Source organism: Sebastes fasciatus, chromosome 3 (assembly GCF_043250625.1).
Source record: "Sebastes fasciatus isolate fSebFas1 chromosome 3, fSebFas1.pri, whole genome shotgun sequence".
NCBI classification, from domain to species: Eukaryota; Metazoa; Chordata; class Actinopteri; order Perciformes; family Sebastidae; genus Sebastes; species Sebastes fasciatus.
This window is the reverse complement of record NC_133797.1, coordinates 4,688,953-4,708,597: the sequence shown is the minus strand read 5'-3', so window position 1 is coordinate 4,708,597 and position 19,645 is coordinate 4,688,953. Positions and strand designations below refer to the sequence as shown.

General features: G+C 41.7%; 1 protein-coding gene across 1 annotated transcript in view; it reads left to right on the top strand.

Annotated features, from left to right (window-relative positions):
• Positions 1 to 19,645, top strand: part of sorcs1 (sortilin-related VPS10 domain containing receptor 1) — a 215,061-nt gene that overhangs the window by 176,378 nt on the left and 19,038 nt on the right. Inside the window, exons 13-20 of the mRNA XM_074631017.1 lie at positions 1,359 to 1,450; positions 1,835 to 1,942; positions 5,667 to 5,784; positions 7,966 to 8,099; positions 11,392 to 11,505; positions 14,185 to 14,356; positions 16,072 to 16,258; positions 16,958 to 17,091. Coding sequence (XP_074487118.1) covers positions 1,359 to 1,450; positions 1,835 to 1,942; positions 5,667 to 5,784; positions 7,966 to 8,099; positions 11,392 to 11,505; positions 14,185 to 14,356; positions 16,072 to 16,258; positions 16,958 to 17,091 — 1,059 coding nt within the window. The remainder of the gene's footprint in view (positions 1 to 1,358; positions 1,451 to 1,834; positions 1,943 to 5,666; positions 5,785 to 7,965; positions 8,100 to 11,391; positions 11,506 to 14,184; positions 14,357 to 16,071; positions 16,259 to 16,957; positions 17,092 to 19,645) is intronic.

The window sequence follows — 19,645 nt, the reverse complement described above, 5'->3', positions numbered from 1 at the left end:
CACCCGGTCGGTAACGAGACGATAACGTGTCTCTCTGCGGAGCCCCGTCACTTCACAAGACACGGGAAACCTCTGTTGGTCTGGAGGAGCTGCAACATTTATTTCTGCACAAACGTCCACTGTATATTCACTAGATATTCTCAGAGCTAAACTAACTATTCTGCAGTGTGGAGTGAGCGCGCGTTCACGTCTAGAGGTGGAGAGCTGAGCGAGAACGCGCGCTCTGTCTGAGTGAAGGTAAGCAGGTAGAGGAGACGAGGCAGTGGCCACACGCGAACACCCGACCCGGTACATTTATACGCTTAAAAAGTTACAAACAGTCCCTTTAATTGATTGTGTACTGTTCATCTTATTTTTTATTCTTGTTTTGTTTTTTACTTAAGTATTTGTTACATGCTCGAAATAAATAATTAATTAAAAATAAAGTAAAACGAAATGGTTGTCACTGTCTACTAAAGAAATTAAACATGAATCCAATTTGACAAGTTGGGAGTGAGAATGTGTTGTTATTGCACCAGTCAAATTATTGAAATTGTCAGTCGGGCCACTGGAGAACACTAATGTACGGATTGCTTCAATGTTTTCTTTTTCGTAATTAAAATTATAAGTGTAGGCTTACTCAAATAAAAAACAACTCCACCACACACTCATTTCTTAGCTATAATGAATTGTTTTTAAATTTATCTTTATTTCAGTTGGACTTCAAGTGTCAGTTACGGCCTGTCAGGACCCTGCTGTTGGCTGAGATCAGCTTCCGGCTAACATGTCACACTACATGTGTGTATAACACATGACATGTTCTTTTATTACTGTTCTATTATTAATATCAAAGACTCATACCTCATAATTAATTTTTTCCAATGATGTGCCCAATTGAATCACAGCCACTCACCATATGGAACACCAGGAACTGACCGACCTGCTGTCCTGCTATCATTAAAAATATCCTTCTCATCCTAACTCACTCTCCCTGATTTTATCATATAGCCTTATTAATCCTCATACACTAGCCGGGGCTTTTTAAGGTCGATAATCAAAGGAATTTTGAAGCGTTATTTGATTCGGTCCCTGCATGCAGTGCCGGTGCCAGTGGGTGGCCCCTTACCTCACTTGATCCTGGCTTTCAATTTATGGGGGGCTTGTTTCTAATTAAACACAGCGATGAAAAATAATTATTCAGAGGCTGATGCAGCGAGTTCTAACCGGTGATGTATATACTGTGTTTGTTTGGTGTGTTATTACTTGGCTTACTTTGAATGATACAGTGTGGGTGTTGTGCAGACGTCCTGGACATGTACACGGGTATAACAAGCCACTGCAGAGTGAGTGCTCTCTCCTTTTTCTCTCCGTCCCTGCAGATCTTCGACGAGGAGTATGCAGTGCTGTATCTCGACCAAGGAGGAGCCTTAGTCGCAATAAGACACACTCCGCTCCCCATCCGACACCTGTGGTGAGTCATTATGACAGAGACGCCATTTGTCACAGCATGACTAATTCCCTCGGAGGAAAGCCTCAAGTCTTAAGTTAGTCAAACAAAGGCAAATGAGTTTGTCTTCAAACTGGGGGATGATATTATTCTTGTTAGAAAACGCCGCCAGCCATGGGAAAAAAGTCTGTCTCGACAATTGTCATTCAATTTCACCTTTTCCGTGTTCGGAGCCGTAATGAGTCTACAGATCAGTGTTCACTGAGCAGAGAGCAGCCTCAGCCCTGCGCGGAATATGAAATAAAGTTGTTAGAGACAACTCTCAGGGTCATTATCTTGTGCTCACAGTCGGGAGGGTGGGTGGGGGGTAGCATAGGTGCCTTGTCTAATGGCTGTTTGTGTTTCCAGGTTGAGCTTTGACGAAGGCCGGCAGTGGAGCAAGTACAGCTTCACCAACACGCCTCTGTTCGTGGACGGGGTGCTGGGAGAGCCCGGGGAGGAGACTCTCATCATGACGTGAGTGACAAACATTTGTCAACATGGAAATCGATCAATCATCACTGAAAATATCAAAGTGACAACAAATCTGATCGCGTCTGTGTGTGTGTGTGTGTGTGTGTGTGTGTGTGTGTGTGTGTGTGTGTGTGTGTGTGTGTGTGTGTGTGTGTGTGTGTGTGTGTGTGCTCTCATCCGCCTTTAACCCATGCATCAATATGCAAGCCTGCACGATTCAGCATTCCTGACTGCCTGTTTTCCTTTTTCATGAATAAAAAAAGATTTCTCTCAAGGTCTGCCCGACATCAAAACTGTCTGTCTCTAGATTATGATCACAGGAGATCTATGCTTTTGGCAGCCAGCGACAGGCGTGACTGTCCATTTGAAGAAAACATGAAGGAAAATGATCACAAAATGCCTGAGAAAACAGACAAAAAACTTAGGTCTAAAAAAAAAAAAAGTTTCAACAGCATTAAAAGTGGGGAAGAGCAGTTAGTAGCCTGTCATTCGGCGTCATGTCTTCAGAAAGCACATTTCTGAAGATTAATTTTGCGTTCTATCACATTTATTATTAGAATAGCCCAGAGAGCCCTGAGAGTGCACTATACTCCCCTATTGCAGCCGAGATTTTTTAGGACTTTGGGATGTGTTATGAAAGGCTTTGCACAGCTATTACATCAATGTTTCAAGACACCTGCCATACATGACAGACTGACAGTCGGGCTCTGTAGTCAGCTCTACAGGAGAGTGATAGGGCGCAGCTGGAGAGACGGAGAGAGGGAGAGAGAGGGGAATAGGAAAATGCACGGCAATAGTCTCGACGAGAAGAAAATAATGTTGGGGAAAAAGGGGCAGTGAGAATAAGTTCTCGAGCATTGGAGCCTCTCAGCTGGCAGCATTAGTTTTCATAAGACCATCATGCACTGTTTTCTTATCAATTTGTACTCATTGTTACAGTAAGTGCCTGTCATGGTCGGGTGCCCCGGGAGCTAATTGACAGATTGATTGTGATAAATATGTTGTGCTATGAATGGTGAGGGGGGTAGCCGCAGAAAAACACACCCACTCAATTTAGCCGGAGATGGAATATTTATCTGGTTATTCTCATAACCTTGGATTCTGTTTTTGTTTTTGACCATTTGACATGTACGGATATTCATTATGATTAAGCTTTCAGAAGAAATGAGTTTCAATAACAACGTATCAGTTCAAACTTGCTATCCAAAAAAAAGAGAGAAAAAAAATAATATGTAAAGACATGGTGGGCACTATATTCCAGGCTGTGTCGTTAAGGGGACGGCTGGCACTTTTCTATGTTTATGTATTGTTAACAAATCCCATGTAAAGTCCAAAACCAACAATGAGTTAAGGCGCCTGAATGCTCCATCAAATTCCTTGTCAGGTGGTCGAACAGCTTTGAAATCACCCTCCCCCGACACCTTTCTGAAGTCGGAATTTGGAAGGGATGCATCCTACAACTTCTATAAGTCAAACAAGTATAAACGCCTTCCTACACATCATACAAACTAATTTTGTTCTAGCATAAGCAGATGCACCCTATACCATGTCAGTGGCACTCAGCCCTAAGCCCATTTGTTCCTACTAAAAATGTAAATCTTTAATTAAAAAACGTGTTTTCTGGAACTTTCAACTCTCTCCGACTTTAAAAAAACGCTCAATAATTCCCTGTGGCTGCTAGGTTAACCCAACGGGAGTAACCAGTGGTTGATTGTTTGGTTTGTGAAAAAAATCAGAAAATAGTGAGAAATGACATCACAATTACCCAGAGCCCAAAGGGACACCTTCACAATGTTTGTTTTGTCCAACCAACAGTACAAAATTCAAAATAATTAAATGTAATTTAAAGCAGCAAATCTTCACATTTGTGAAGCTGGAACCATGACATGTTTCTATATGAAATATGACTTTGTCTGTCAATTCACTAATTATTTCAGCTGTAGCCTACTAGTACAGGCTACTGTTGGGTAATTTAGTACAAAACATCATATTTTACAAGCTTTTCTTATGTTTTGTAATGAAAAAAAAACGTAATTTGTAAAGTAACTACAGCTGTCAAATTATTGTAGTGCAGTAACAAGTAAAATAATTCCCTCTGAGATGTAGTGGAGAAGAATAAAAAGTATAGACTCAAGTAAAGTACAAGAACATCAAATTTACACCTAAGTACAGTACTTGAGTAAATGTACTTGGTTATATTCCACCACTGGGAGCAAATAATGCATTTGTTGGGGACTATTTTCAGCTGTGGATCAATGCACATTTGGTGCTCTAGCTCAGTGGTTCTCAAACTTTTTACACCACGTACCACCTCAGAAAATATTTGACTCTTCAAGTACCACCATTATGACCAGGGGTGGGCTATTATTTTTCCTGGGGGGCCACATGAGAAACCCAGATTGTTGATAGGGGCCAAAGAAATTCTGTCAGACGTAACCTCTATTACATCACTAGATTAATTTATAGAAAGAAAACTGCACACTTATTTTTCAGCATTTATTGTACTGAAAACCACTCCAAACAGCATATTATTAAGACAATTACATTATATGCAGGAGTTTTTGAACCGTACCGGACTGACTGTTTTGGGTAGTAATGTTTCCATTAACAAAACTTAACTAAACAGATAATCCCCCAGCATGTCAAAATTTAAAAACATGCACTGCAGGTCCAAAAAGCCCTATTTTTCAGGCAGTTAGGGTAGCCTAGTGTACACAGTACTGTACTGTACTGTACTTTGTTATCGTCATCTATAGTGGGTGTTTGCATAAAAACACACAATTCAAATGATTATGATTATTTAAATATTTGCTTTGATTAAAAAAATATATATATTGCCAAGCTGCTTAGAGCTAGTGTTAGGAAGTTAAACAGGTCATAATTCTCTCTATAATATCTATTTTATATTGAAGTGAAAACATCTCCTAACAACTGGATTTATTCAAGTTTCTCGCCAAAGCTTCATTTCATGAGATTACATTTGAACACATCATGATAACATTTTAATTTACCTCATTACAGTCATTTTTCCTGAGCCAACTTTGAACACCTCATAACAATAACTCAATGGCACCTCCGTTAACGTTCGTATCTCCGGTATTTAGCCAGTCAGGACTGTGCTGCCCAGCGGCTGCTAGCAGCTAACGTTACTAACTCTCCTCCTGCTGATTTCAACACAGGTTTGTTGTTCACAGTGTCTCTTTATCAGGGAAAAATAGGGTGCGTCCCCTCAGGTTTAGTAGCACCATGCTGTTGAGCGCTTTTTTCTCTCTTCACCGTGGCTCCGGTCCCAAACAAACTGAAACATGATACAGCGTGTGTATGCGTCATTGTGCATGCGTAACTGTGGGAAAGCATCAATACAGAGGAATCGATAGTCAGAGATTCCTCCGCATACCACTAGAGAGAGCATGCGTACCACCAGTGGTACGTGTACCATAGTTTGAGAACCACTGCTCTAGCTTACATAAAGTACAGTGCGTGTGTGTTCATGGATGAAGGAATAATGTGACCCAGTACAACATTGTGGCTCATTGATGTGCTTCATGGCACAGAGGAATACAAAGTAGGTTCAAGTCATTGTTGGTTTTGCTCTTCTTGTAGAATTTTTTGACAATATGAAAAAAAAAAAAAACTGAATATCACCAGCCTAATCATTTAACACCAGTTCTGTTGGTCATTAGCATGTTTTGTATAACAAGCAGCGGCGTGTTTGGCTATTTTCCAGGATATTCGGCCACGTCAGTCATCGCTCGGAGTGGCAGCTGGTGAAAATCGACTACAGGTCCATCTTCAACAGGAGGTGTACAGAGGCGGACTATCAGACGTGGCACCTACACAACCAGGTACGGTTCATGCCAGCACAGACTTGTTTAGCACATACCCCAGCAAAGTTCCTGATGGTTGGTGGAGAAATCTACATCTAAAGCTCAGATGGAAGAGAATCTTAAACTAGATTTACTTGCTTTATTTTATTGTAGAATCTTTACGGTACAGTGTGTAGCATTTCTAGGAGAAATTGAATATGATATAGGGCGGTACGGTGGTGCAGTGGTTAGCACTTCTGCCTCACAGCAAGAGGGTCGCAGGTGTCTCTATGTGTCAGCCATGTGATAGTCTGGAGACCTGTCCAGTGTGTACCCCGCCTTCGCCCAACGTCAGCTCGGATCGGCTCCAGACAATTTTTTTCCCACCCCTAGAGTTTTTGAGGATACTATAGTGCATGTACAATTCCGACACTCAAAATTGCATAAAGTAAATAGTGCTTGAGTTAACACTTGGAGAGTGATTACAGACACAGCCTATGTGTCTAATGTCAGCACTCCTATAGCTTATGAACGCACCTCCATTCTGGTGCATTAACAAAATCCCTAAAGAGGATTAAAGTTTTGACTTAATGAGCTATTATTCGAAAATAAAATGTCAATTCCTTCATGGAAGAACGAAATTGTCTAAAGTCTGTGGAGCTTGTCTTCTCTGTAACACCGCCTCTTAAAGGGGACATCATATCATATCATGCTAATCTTCAGGTTCATACTTGTATTTTGGGGTTTCTACTAGAACATGTTTATATTCTTTAATGTTCAAACAACACATTATTTTTCTCATACTGTCCGTCTGAATATACCTGTATACACCCTGGAAACAGCTTGGGTCCATGTTTACTTCCTGTCAGCTAATGTCATTCACATCCAATGCAACACGAAATAATCTGGGACACATTTAGAATGTTTACGTTTAAAACTGTGAAATTGTTTAAATATTGTATATTTGTGACATCACAAATTAACAGAAATCCTGACGGCTTGTTTCAAACGCACAGTTTCTGAATACGGGCTGTGTGTATTTATCTGTGGATTGAGTGTTTTGATACTTACTTTGAACAGGATTTATATATCACTTAAACCTGCTTTATAATATAAAAGACATGCAAATCTCACTTTTTACAATATGGGACCTTTAAGGTTTGGTTGATACATAGGTTAGCTTGAGCATGGCCCCCCCACCGACCCCCCCGATGAAACGCCCAGGCTTCAGCCTCAGGGTAATGCGTGATCACTGGCTTTTAGCGTGGCTGTATAGTGAGTGGACTAAAGCGGGACATCTCTCAATTCCCAGAGCACTTATGCAGATTCTCCAGCCATTCCTACTGATGCTCTGAGAGAACCGACGCTAAGCCCCCCCCCCTGCATACATTAAACCTGCCCTCAACCTGGCCGGGCCTGAAGCCGAGTCAGTGTGCCTTTATTCATGGCCCCGTTCTGTAATTGGTTTAGACATCCATATGCTCAGAGCGGGCTAATGACTAAGACATATAGCATGGAAGATGGCATGAGTCCAAGCCAATTACAGGGCTAACCTGCCTAAATGTAGAGGTACTGTAGGTTCCAGTCTGCTGCAAGAATAAAACCGAACACTACCTCAAAACAGAGGACAGTGTTTGTGTTTATTAAAGACCGCTGGGAAAGTTGAGGACATTTTCAGGAGCTTGGAGTCTATTTGTGGATACAGAGAGATTTTTTTAGCATCTCACTACTGACACCTAATGCACAAAGACAGAATGTTCTGGTCATGAGCAGCAGTGTAGCATGGAGGATGCAGTGAAACAGACTGGGGTTATTCTCTCATCTTTTTTTTTGTACTCCAACTGATTTTATATTCACTTCGCACGCATACAAGGCTAAAAATGGATTTTTGTGCCGGCAGCTTTTGTGACTGAAGCTCCCCTTCTTATTCGTTCATCTCAATATCACTAAAAAAGAACTCATGCGGCACATTCTCCAGTGTGACACTCGCGACGCAGGAACAGTTGTCGAGTTTAGCACACCACACAGCACAAGGCCGTAAATATTCGCCGAACAGGAATGCACAACAAGCTGAAGTTAAGCAAGGCAGCGGTGCTTTTCACACACATGGCTGGCTGGTTGCGTCGGGTGAATTATTTATGGTGGCAAGTTACAAAAGCAGCTCATTTTTTTTTGGATCTCTCTCCTCTCGGTTCGCTCCTGAAATCTCCGGGCCCACAGGGCGAGCCGTGCCTCATGGGAGTGAAAAGAATCTACCGGAAGCTGAAGCCCACGTCCAGATGCGTTATGGGAAAGACGTACTCGGTGTCGATGACGTCGGGCCCCTGTGACTGTACGGAGGCTGACTTTGAATGGTGAGTATACTTTTCATTTTATTTATTTTTTTTAGCCATCCCATATTCAGTCCCATTTGCCTTCCCTTTGTATTGTTGTTAAAGGAGAATTCCACCAAATTGTACAAAGCTAAGTCAAGTTCAAGACCTTTATTTGACCCCCAGGGGCAGTTGGTTTTGCCAGAGCAGCAATAACAACATAAGAAAATACACACACATCACCACATACTAAAACACTTAAAGCTTCAGCAATCTTTTGGCATCATTGGGCAAAGATCCCATGATACATTTTCAGCATATTGTAATTCAAGTGTTGTGAGAGAAAACTAGAATTCTGCTCCTCCTCATGGCTCTTTTATCAGGCTGTAGAAAATCTAGCCCGTGACGGACGACTTTGACCAATAACAGGTCATTTCAGAGAGAGAGCATTCCTATTGGCTGTTCCCCAGTTGGTGGGCGGTGCTTGGTATTTCCTCAGCAGTTCTCAACATGGCTGCCGGGTCACAAACTTTCTCATTTTACAGCTAAACAGTACACTACAAGATGTTTCTGAGAACATTTGAGGAGAGAAATAGGCATTAACGTAACAGAATATTGATTCATATTTGATCAGTACTGCCTAGTTTGATCTTGTGATCAGAGTTTGTGAGTGATTGACAGCCGGCTCTCATAGACGGCAGCTGGACATCAAACTCCAGATCAGCTCTGACTGCTTGTTTTCCTTCGGTCTGTGAAATCTTGCAGTTCAGTCAGGACCACTTTAGTCAAAAACACTTATCCCATTTGTAGTAATATATACATTATATTTGGCGGTATGGCTCTGCTCTGGGACCTCCCTGCCCATCCACGCGCATGCGTGGATCCACGAGCCTACGTGGTAGCATGAGGCAAGGAGAGCACTCCTCCTTGCCCTTCCATGTGCAGACATGGAAAGCCAAAGGCAGGGAGAGCAGCAGCAAAGACCCCCAAGGGTGCAGAACAGAGCCGGAATCAATGACAACAGAATTGACATTGATTAAGTCATAAACAGTTAGGGGTGGGCGACACATCGAATATAGTCGATGTATCGCGACTTGTCCCCCGCGCGGTACAGAAAATGACTACATCGCGAACATCGAACACAAATTGTCATGTAATGTTTCCAAGCCAACCCTTTTTGTATGAAAGATTAAAATTGTTCCAAAGAACCACTAATGAATATCAACAGAAGGTTTTAATGCAGACATATACTGCAGGGACTACAAGATCATAATATTGGTGTGATTGTATGCATCAAAGGGTTAAATTGAGCATTTATGGAGTGCTTAGAGGATATTTGAAAATATTGCAATATATATCGTGTATTGCAATATAGCCTAAAATATTGCGATATTATCCTAGGCCATACCGCCCAGCCCTAGAAACAGTATTAAAAGGAGGTGGTGGGGTGGAGGTGGGTTGCGAGCGGCTTGTAGAGGAAGCAACAACAGTAGGCCAGCTGAAGCAGCTTAAATAAGGCGCCCTGTATGAAATTGACCAATGAATGCATAGAGAGGAATCAGCTGATCCGTCAGCTGATTGGGCTGGCTTAAGATCAGCTGTTATCAGCTGATAGCCATCTTATGAGCAGAGCTTGACATCATAGCCTGCCTGAACTAACGCTACGCTCGATATGTCGTTAGGAGCATCGGAGAACACATGATTTCTTTCAGATTGCCTGTCTCATGCACTACTTTCAGGATATAGTTTTCTTTTAAATATGTTTTGCTCCATTTGTACCCACTGCTGCTTTAAAAACACTTGGGGGTAAAAAAGGTGAAACCTTGAAGTACAAAAATGTTAAAAGAGTTACAATATTACCATATTAGTTAGTGAAAAGAACAGGCATGGGTGGATGACGCTACCTGTACTTTACAGAGTTGAGCAGAGAAATGGCGGAGGGTTTGAAAGAGAATCTATATCTGTTAGTTTTGACTGATGGTTGTCTGAGGTGGGAACCACAGACCAGAAACTTAAATTCTGACTGCAGGGGGTGGGTACTGTCCCAAATGATGGATTCTGCTTTATCTATTGTTTGTTGTACAGCTCAGATAGACTGCTGAGTGCCAATGGTTTTGCTGCAAATTTTGATCACCATTGTTAATGACTTTTTTCTGTTTGAGGTTGAGGGATTCATACCAGCAAATAAAAGCAAAGGTGTGGTTTAAAGTCAGTTTACTAGTCGTAACAACTGTGGATGAATACCCATTTGTTGCACCAGTAAAAATCTATTTTGTGCTTTGCATTATGGTACATCGTGAGTACACTAAAACAATCTGTGTATTTACTGAACATATTTTAACAACGAGTGTCAATTCATTCATCATCAGCAGTAACAAACGGCTAAATGTGCCTCAATTAAAAGAAAAGAGTTCACACACATTCAGGTACTATCCACAGATTGCGTAATCCTTTGTCCCTACACAGCTCCTACTGTGAGCTGTGTGTGAGCTATTCTAAGCCATTATTCCTGACCAATATAGACCAATAAAGAAAGAAAAGAAAACAGCGTAATGAATACTATACACGAGTGTGTTTGTTCATTACACTGAATTGATTTCACCTGAACAACAATGATAATTCACAGATGCTTTTGTAGCTAGTGACTCTCTATATTACAAGTGCAGTGACAGAGAATGTTTTCCCACATCCTCACAACCCGCTTTCTTTGAATTATCAGCAGTATTAATGTTGCTTTTTTTTTTTTTTTTTCCTTTGGTCCCAAATCTGCAGGTCTCTTGAGTGAGGCAGCTCTTGGAATAAGCACCATCAAAACCATAAATCACCAAGCCTAATAGCTTTCATTAACAATCACAACACTTTTGCATCTGTGTGCATGTCGCACTAATTGGGGCAATTTGTCCCTATCATTTTGGGGACACAGCGCTGCTCTGCCTTTTAATTTGTAGGACAAAAAACAACTCACAGGCTGTGTTCAAAAAGCACTGGAGAGGCGCAGAATAGCCGCTGTAACTTCTGTGAAGTCGACACTAAAATGGCATTAAATTTACACGTTGCTTCCCCCCTAATTCTTTATTAGAATTTCAATATCCAATATGTCTGAAATACAGAGCAGGTGATCTTTTTTCAGCTTAGAATATATATCTTTCGATTGATTTGTCTATGTCGAAATTTCAGTCATTTTACAAGTGTGTGTCACATTGCCAAATAGTGTTTCTCATTTTGGAAACAGCCTCAGGAATGTTTGCATCCGTCTCGTCTGTGAGTGCGTTTCTCCACGGAATCTGATTGGATGGCTTATTTTTCTGTTTTTGTCTGTTTTTGATCATTACAGTGATTATGGCTACGAGAGACGGAGCGACGGCAAGTGCACCCCCGCCTTTTGGTTCCATCCATCAACGATGTCCAGGAGTTGCACCACGGGGATGACTTTCCTTAACAGCACCGGGTAAGCGCAGGACGACAGCAGACTAGGATCCGCACGCATATTCTCAATAGTGACGCGCAGGCAGGCATTGGTTAAAATGAGCGGTTGCATTTGAGTTGAATAGCTCAGGGTAGATTAATTAGTTTCTCAGGGACAACAAGGACAGGCTGAGGAAAATGTGGGCTGAATGATCAAACATGAAACAAGTATAAACCGCTGGTAATGATGTGATCTACTGCGGGTGAATTAGTATTTGCAAGTCTTGTTTGAAAAAAGCTATAAATGAAAGATTCAATATCCTGTTTATTTTAAGAGAGTGTAAAGTACCAAGGCTCGTCCAGATTGTATTCTCTTTGAAAAAAAACAACAACAACCTCTCCTCAAGGTCCATGTAATAGCTGTTCTGGAGCTTTTGATATTTTCAACTTTTAAGCCAACATGGGCAAGAAGTCCTGAAAGCAGCAGTGTGTACTGTAGGATCTGGCGGTATCTTGCGGTGAGGTTGCAGATTGCAACCAACTGAAGCCTCTCCCGTGTGCCAAGCATGTCGAAGATCTACGTGTGGCCGACGCAAAAATGCTAATGTCCCTCTCTAGAGGCAGTTGCTGTAAGAGTAGCGGATAGGCATCTGGAGCAGAGCCAGTGTGTAGAGTATGTGGGAAGTGGGAAGTGAGTGGTGAAGCAAGAGAGAGAGAGAGCAGCGGCAACGGGAGCAATGAAACGTAATCGACTCCGACCCAAGCAGGAACAGTTAATGGGGTTTTGTTTGTCCGTTCTGGGTTACTGTAGAAAACATGGCAGCGCAACATGGCGAACTCCTTGGAGAGGACTGGCTCCCTATGTAGATATAAACGCCTCATAAGGTAACGAAAACACAATGATTCTAAATATCAGGTGACTATACACTAAAGAAAATATACTTATTAATTATATAATCCATTTCTGCCATTGGATCTCTCTAATTGTTAGACACTGTTCCTTTAAAGTGCTCTGAAAAAAAATGGAAATTTGAACATCTACATTTTCAAGACAACTGGGCAGACTCCACCTGCTAATGAAAACCATGTCATACGACTGAAAGCTCCAGAAGTTCCCATTTGAAACAATGGACAATGGATTTCAAAAGGGGTTGGCTCAACCCACCCATTTTCTCATTTACTTGTAGTGATTTGTAGTCATGCAGTGTTTTTGGTTTTCTTTGTCCAACTTTTGAGACATCCAACTCCAATCCGATCCAATTTCTACTGCCAACCCAGTACAATGGGAATGACGCTCACAACTTTGACATCAACAATTTAATCAGCAATATGTCTTTCCAAAAAAAAAAAAAAAGAAGCGCCCTTGTTACTCCACAGAACACACTGTCAAAAGTTTCCATTGGCTCTTTAACAATATTACTGTATGTTATCCAGTCATTTTGTGTTCTCCTGCATAAATGTACCTATCTACACCTGTAAAGGTGCAACATGTAATTCCTGGCCACATGCTCCAAAGAAATAGGGGGCATTGTTTCACCTCTACTACTGGGTCCATACAATCTAAATTTGAAGTTATCGGTTATGAAAAATAAATAAATAAAAAAAGCCAACATCTAATAACAGCAGAGCAAGAATACGCAGTTTACGTTAGCCATCTGTGTGTTTACTGTGACCCTCATCGGGGGCTGTACGGTCCATGTACTGTATGTTTTGATAATGTGTTTATCAGATTTAATCCAAAGTGGCAGAAACAAGAAAATGACTGGTATTTTCGAATCGTCTTCCCCGCTACTTTGTTGGGAAGAGAGCGGGCGACAGCTCCGAAACAAAGGACATATTTTTCCAAGAATTGAAAGTCAATTGTTCGTTCCATTGCACCATCAGAGCAGCAGAGCTACGCTTCCGACATCTTGGACTGAAAGTGACTACCAGACACCAGTAAAATGTCTAAAAAGTGCCGTACAAAAGTAGAACTCAATTATTTCTATTCTATTTTCATATTCTACCAAAATGGACTGTGTTGAACAATAAAATATTATTAAGCGTTTTCAGTCCAAAATGGCGGCAGCGACTGTCAAAAAAAACACCGTAGTTTCGTCTCTCTGCTTCTATACTCTTTGTCCGGTAGACCTTCAGTTAGCAGAGCTGTAGCAACTCATTCAGCCAGCGCAAACCCCAGCATTGGGGGTCTGATCTGATCCCGGGGGGAACTCACCGTTCGATCAACTGCCATTGTTGTTGCCATTACACAAGTTGGACGCAGCGTTTGGGTTTGCGCTGGCTGAATTCAAGTTGCTAAAGCTCCGTTAACTGAAGGTCCGTCTCCCGCAGCTGTCGCACGCTCTCCTCCCGGCGAAGTACTCTCCTGACGGCGGGGAGGACGGAATGGAAATGTGACTCATGTTCTCGTTTCTGCCACTGTGGATTTAATCCAATAAACAAACTATCAAAACGTACACGGACCACGTACCTTCAATGTAACTGACGTGCCCTCGTGGGCAGCTCTACGTCTTGTCCTCTCATGTTGAACTGAGGGCAGACTGGATGCTACACTGACTCACTGTCGCCTCTCACAATACAAGTGGGATGGGCAACACAGTACATAGACGTCTTTGACATAACGTCAACACCGTAACCTCTTCACATTCTAGTAATAATGTGTTAATTCTGGCCAGATCTTACACATTGCACCTTTAAACTTTCTGTGTTTTTCCACCCCCAGCTACAGGAAAGTGGTCTCTAATAACTGCACAGCTGGAGTCAGCGTGGAGTACACAGCCAGGAGGCAGCAGTGTCCCATCCAAGCACCCAAAGGTCTCCACCTGGTCACCAGTGAGGGCACGCTGACAGCCACACTGGGCACCAATGTCACCTTCCTTGTTTTTCTGGAAGAGGTAAGCTGCTTTTCTGTACTCGTCAAAAAGCTCATGAACTGAACAAGTAAATGTTATTAGATTCACAATATAAACGAGGGTAAAACCTCAATTATCTGTATTTTATAAATCAACATTACATGGTTTCTTTTAGAATGCAGTAGTCCGTATGATTGTGTCACATCGAAGCAGAAGTGACACATTCTGACATCAGAAGCACTTTATCACTTTCATCTTTAGCTCTCAGGTTTACAACAGGTTTTATTGTTATATTGTTAAAAAAAAATATGGACTATGGAATACCAATTAGCTGATGTTGGCAGCTGTGCCTCCTGCTTCATCACACCTCAAAATTTCCAAAATTAAAGGGGTGGGTCTGGGGGTTCTCCCCCAGACCCACCCCTTTAATTCTGGTGACTTTAAAAGACTGAAGCATTCTGGTGTTATGTGCACATAGCTGATTATATTAACTATGAATGCCGCCCATATCCATGTGACCCAAGTCTTCCAAATCATCACGATCACATAATAATAAATGACAATATCACAAATACCAATACCAAAAAATATAAACCATCACAAACCTAATTTGCATTACTTCAAAGATAACTCCTTTCTGAAATTCTCTACGTCGAGCAAAGTCTGACTTTGGGCGCTGCACGCTGTGGCGAGCGCAGCTCAAACATGAGCTCAAACTGCGCTGTGTCGCGAGCATTAGACTGCTCTCTTCCGCCGGGAAACTACATTTGGTGTAGCTCTATTGTCGTCCGGGTGGAAACAGTAGGGATTGTACAGTACATGCTGTACAGTCCCAGAAACAGGTTGAGATAACGAAATAGAAAAACAAGTGTGAAAATTTGCCATAAATCGGGAGAATTACTGGAGAATTGTGACCCAGGGAGGACCTGGGAGAGGGCGATGAAAAACGGGAATCTCCATGCATACTCCTACATACTGTACACTCACTATATTTTCATGCTTTATATTAATGTCTAGTATGACGATTTAGGACAACGTTTTAGAGTGTAAAATCTTCGCTAACTGCCCTAATAGCCTATGGTGCTGTTCCTAACCAGCAGGAGTTTGGCATAGTGACACAGCAACAGTGCCATAGAACTATGGATAGTGGTGTAAAATAACTCCTCAAGTTCTGCACTACTTAAGTACAATGTTGTGGTACAAATACTTCATTACTATGTTTTATTATTTGTTATTTCATACTTCTACTTCAGTACATTCTGGAGGGAAATATTGTACTTTTGTAATATTGTACTTCAATACTTTTATCTAACAGCCAGAGTTACTTTACAGATTTACAGATGATTTAAAAAAAAATCATATGATCAATTTGTAAAATAAGATACTGTGCTATAGATTAATCTACCCACAATTTTAAATTGCTGTAAAAATACAGCCAAATTCTAACAGTAGTGAACTATTCTTCCAAAACAGTAAAATACCGTAGATTTTAATGCTCTTTGGAGCCAAAACAACACTAAACATCAACAGTTTGTCAGATACTTTTTAAGTTAAAATAATACTTAATTTGGCATACAATGCTGCCTTTTAATAAATGTTCAGTTCCAGAAAGCTCATCCTCTTTTGTGTTAGATGTTGTGCGGGTTATGCATTTTTAAATTTAAAACTGAGCTGATCATTTTTAGTTCTCAGTACTGGATCACAAATATTAAAAAGGCCAAACCTGCAGATTCCCTGAAGGAGTTTGTCCTGTGCAGGGCGACGGGGCGAGGACAAGCATCACACTGGACTTCGGAGACGGCCACGCTCTGACCTACTCCAACGTGAGCTCCATCGAGGACGGGATCAAACACATCTACAAAGCTGTGGGAATCTACCGGGTGACTGCCACCGGGGAGAACAGCCTCGGCTCAGAGACCGTCGTGCTCTATCTGCATGTAACATGTGAGATACTGAGGAGCTTTTTGTGTTTATAAATGTGCATATGTATTTATTTAGATAGGAGGAGAATCTCCAATTTTTTTTTTTTGCGTTCATGCTCTTGGCTCTTTCTGCTTTTCTACTTTTTTTTTTTTTTTTTTTTTTATCACATTCAGTGGAATTGCGGCTGTCAGCTTGTACACAGTGTACCACACTCTGTGCTTTATCTCTTCACAGAACATGCTCCCCCTCCCATAACCAAACAAACAAGTGAGATAGAACAAATCCCATTACACTTCCACTCAAGTCAGCTTATGCTTCACAGCCGCTCAGCCCACGGAAGCCGCTGCAGCCTCATATGTAACGGGGCTGACCACCCCTGGTGAATTCAGGGGGTGACAGATGTAACGGAGCTGACTTATTGATCGGGGAGCGCCGCCGCCCCCGCCAATCTGTCAATCCTATGTGCCAGCCGAACAAATAGAGCCACCGCAGGCTCAGGAGTGCCACGAATGAAAAATAACACACAGATGGCAGCCAACGGTCCCAGCACAGGACAGAAATTCTGAACAAACTCACCCTCCCCACCCATATAAACCCCTCTTTTCTTCATTTGAAAAAAAAAAATGATGTTCCTTCCTTTTCTTTTTTTTCTCCTTGTTTTTGCACATTGCAATGTAGTTCAGAGAGTTCACTCTGTGATGTATCTGTGTGCCTGAGTAGGTCAGCTGGAATATATCCATCTCTCGGCTCCCTTCGTGGCGGTCAGGAATAAGGAAGTGAACCTGACTGCCGTTCTGTGGCCCAGCCAAGTGGGAACGGTCACCTACATCTGGTGGATCGGAAATAACACAGAGGTACTGTACACTCAAGACTTTCCCCACTTCTCTCCGAGCTTTTTGTTACGCCTTTGCTACAGTATTAAGTAGGTTGCTGACTCTTCTGCTCCAAAAAAATGTGAGAATCATTATTTTGTTAAGCTATTTTTGTGCATTCAGGTTGCAAAAAAAATTGCGGCCTTGTTAATCAGCATCAGAGCGTGCTGACGTATCAGAGACACAAAGCAGCTTAATTACTGATAGCCAGTGAAGTGTATCCCTTAGTCATAAATTCCTCCAGTTAAGGTCAGAAGCTGCCAGGCAGAGCAGATCAATCCAACACAGTTAAACGTTTAGAAAATACCTTTTTTTTTTAAATAATCCCTCGTGGTATGTAGCCATGCAGATGGGTTTATGCGCACATATTTAGAGATCTCTGTTGCCACCCCAATACAATGTAGGTGGGTGGAATTTCTTTTCTGCTCATCAAGAGAGTGACAAAGTATATTTTAAAGAAAGTAAATCGACCTAGTCAGCTAAGGAGACACGAAATGTAAATATTACAACTATGGAGTTTCCGGAAGTTATATCCCTTGTCCTCTGGCAGAGGCTTTCAGCCCCAAAACCAGTCTCACCAAACGCAAAATAAAGCAAAGCGTTTCCTCAGGCAGAGCACTGAAGTTGCCATTTCCATTAGTTGATTGGCATGCTTCATTCATGCTTCACCAGCTGTGAGGCAACCCAGCTGACTAGTAATGTCCAATCTTCTTCATGCAAGCAGCGTGGCCATTCTAATCTGACACTTCTCACTGTTGTACTGATATGCTCATGCCAATGCTGTTTCTCCGCCGCACCTCCCTCCACTATCCTAACTTCCTCGTTATATAATATGCTTTTGGTATTGTCATTTTAACTAAGATTTAATGTTAATATACAGTATGTGTTTATTAGGAGGCATTAGTCCAGCAGAATCATTGTTTCTGCTTGGATTCTTTGTGAGCTCCCTCAAAAAGTAAAGCCTTTTTTTGTCTATATAGCTCAATAAGCACTCGCTATAAATGGTCAAGTCAAGTCAATTTCATTTGTATAGCCCAATATCACAAATCAAAAATTTGCCTCAGGGGGCTTTACAATCTGTACAGGATACGACACCCTCTGTCCTTTACAGTACGAGCCTCTCATCGGATAAGGAAAAACGTAACCAAAAAAAATTTAATAAACCTCAGGAAGAGCAACGGAGGAGGGATCGCCCTTCCAGGATGGACAGACGTGCAATAGATGTCGTGTGTACAGAGTAACAACACAATGAAAATACAACATAAACAATCCATATGGCAAAAAAATTATGGATGTAGAGCAGCTTCCCAGCGTCGCCAAGTAGAAAGAGGCAGAGCAACATGACCTCCTCTCCACGCCAGATACATAGAGGCAGAGCAACACGACCCCTCTCCACACCAGATACATAGAGCCAGAGCAACACGACCTCCTCTCCACACCAAATAGATAAAGCCAGAGCAACACGACCTCCTCTCCACGCCGGATAGGTAGAGCCAGAGCAACATGACTTCCTTTCCACGCCGGATAGGTAGATCCAGAGCAACACGACCCCCTCTCCACACCAGATACATGGAGCCAGAGCAACACGACCTCCTCTCCACACCAAATAGATAGAGCCAGAGCAATATGACCTCCTCTCCACCATGGAACCTTTAGAGAGGACCAGATTTTTGTTTTTAATTCACAGTTGCTTAGTAATGAAAACATATGCCATGCCAATAAGCCCCCTTGGACTGAAGTAATTTGTTAGAGAGGCTAAATCTCCTGAAGGACGGAGGTCCAGGTCTGTCATGTGGAATGAGGCACCACCAGCCGGAGAGGCAGAGAGAGGTCACTGCTGTTGGTCCAGCACAGAGAAGCCTGAGTAAAAGGAGAGAGAGAGCGAGAGAGAGGCACACAGCAGTGCTTGAGGAACATAAACAACAGAGGGTTATTAAGACGCATTGGATTGAAATTAATAATATTCTCGTCGGCAGACTACTAGGCTGAAATTATACATTGCGACTAACTAATTGAAAGTTAGGGCAAAAAGATGGGTTCTGAGTTTGGATTTAAAGACCTCCACAGATTGGTATGACTGTTTACATTCACACTGTTGTGCATGATTTGAATATCGTCATTTGACTATTGTCTCATTATTTTTCACTGACAGCAGTTGCCTAGAACAGACTCCCGATTCCTGCCTCTCATTAACTAGCAGAAATATTACACAATCTCTGCTTAACACATATGGCAATGGGATATGACAGTTTTTGGGTTGTGCTGCACATTCGGTAGGAGATTGTATTTTGTAATATATATATACAGTATATATATATATATATATATATACTGTATATATATATCTTTTTTTTTTTTGTCAATCATTTTTATTTTATTTTATTTTTTTATTTTTTTACAGTGGAAATTCTGTTTTTTAATTGGGCTCGAGTCAGGCTTGGACAGAAACTATGTGAGTTCATGTAGGGTCGAGCCTGATTTTCTGGGTCCAATCATAGCTCCATATGTAATCAATAAACATACTGTATGCACAGGT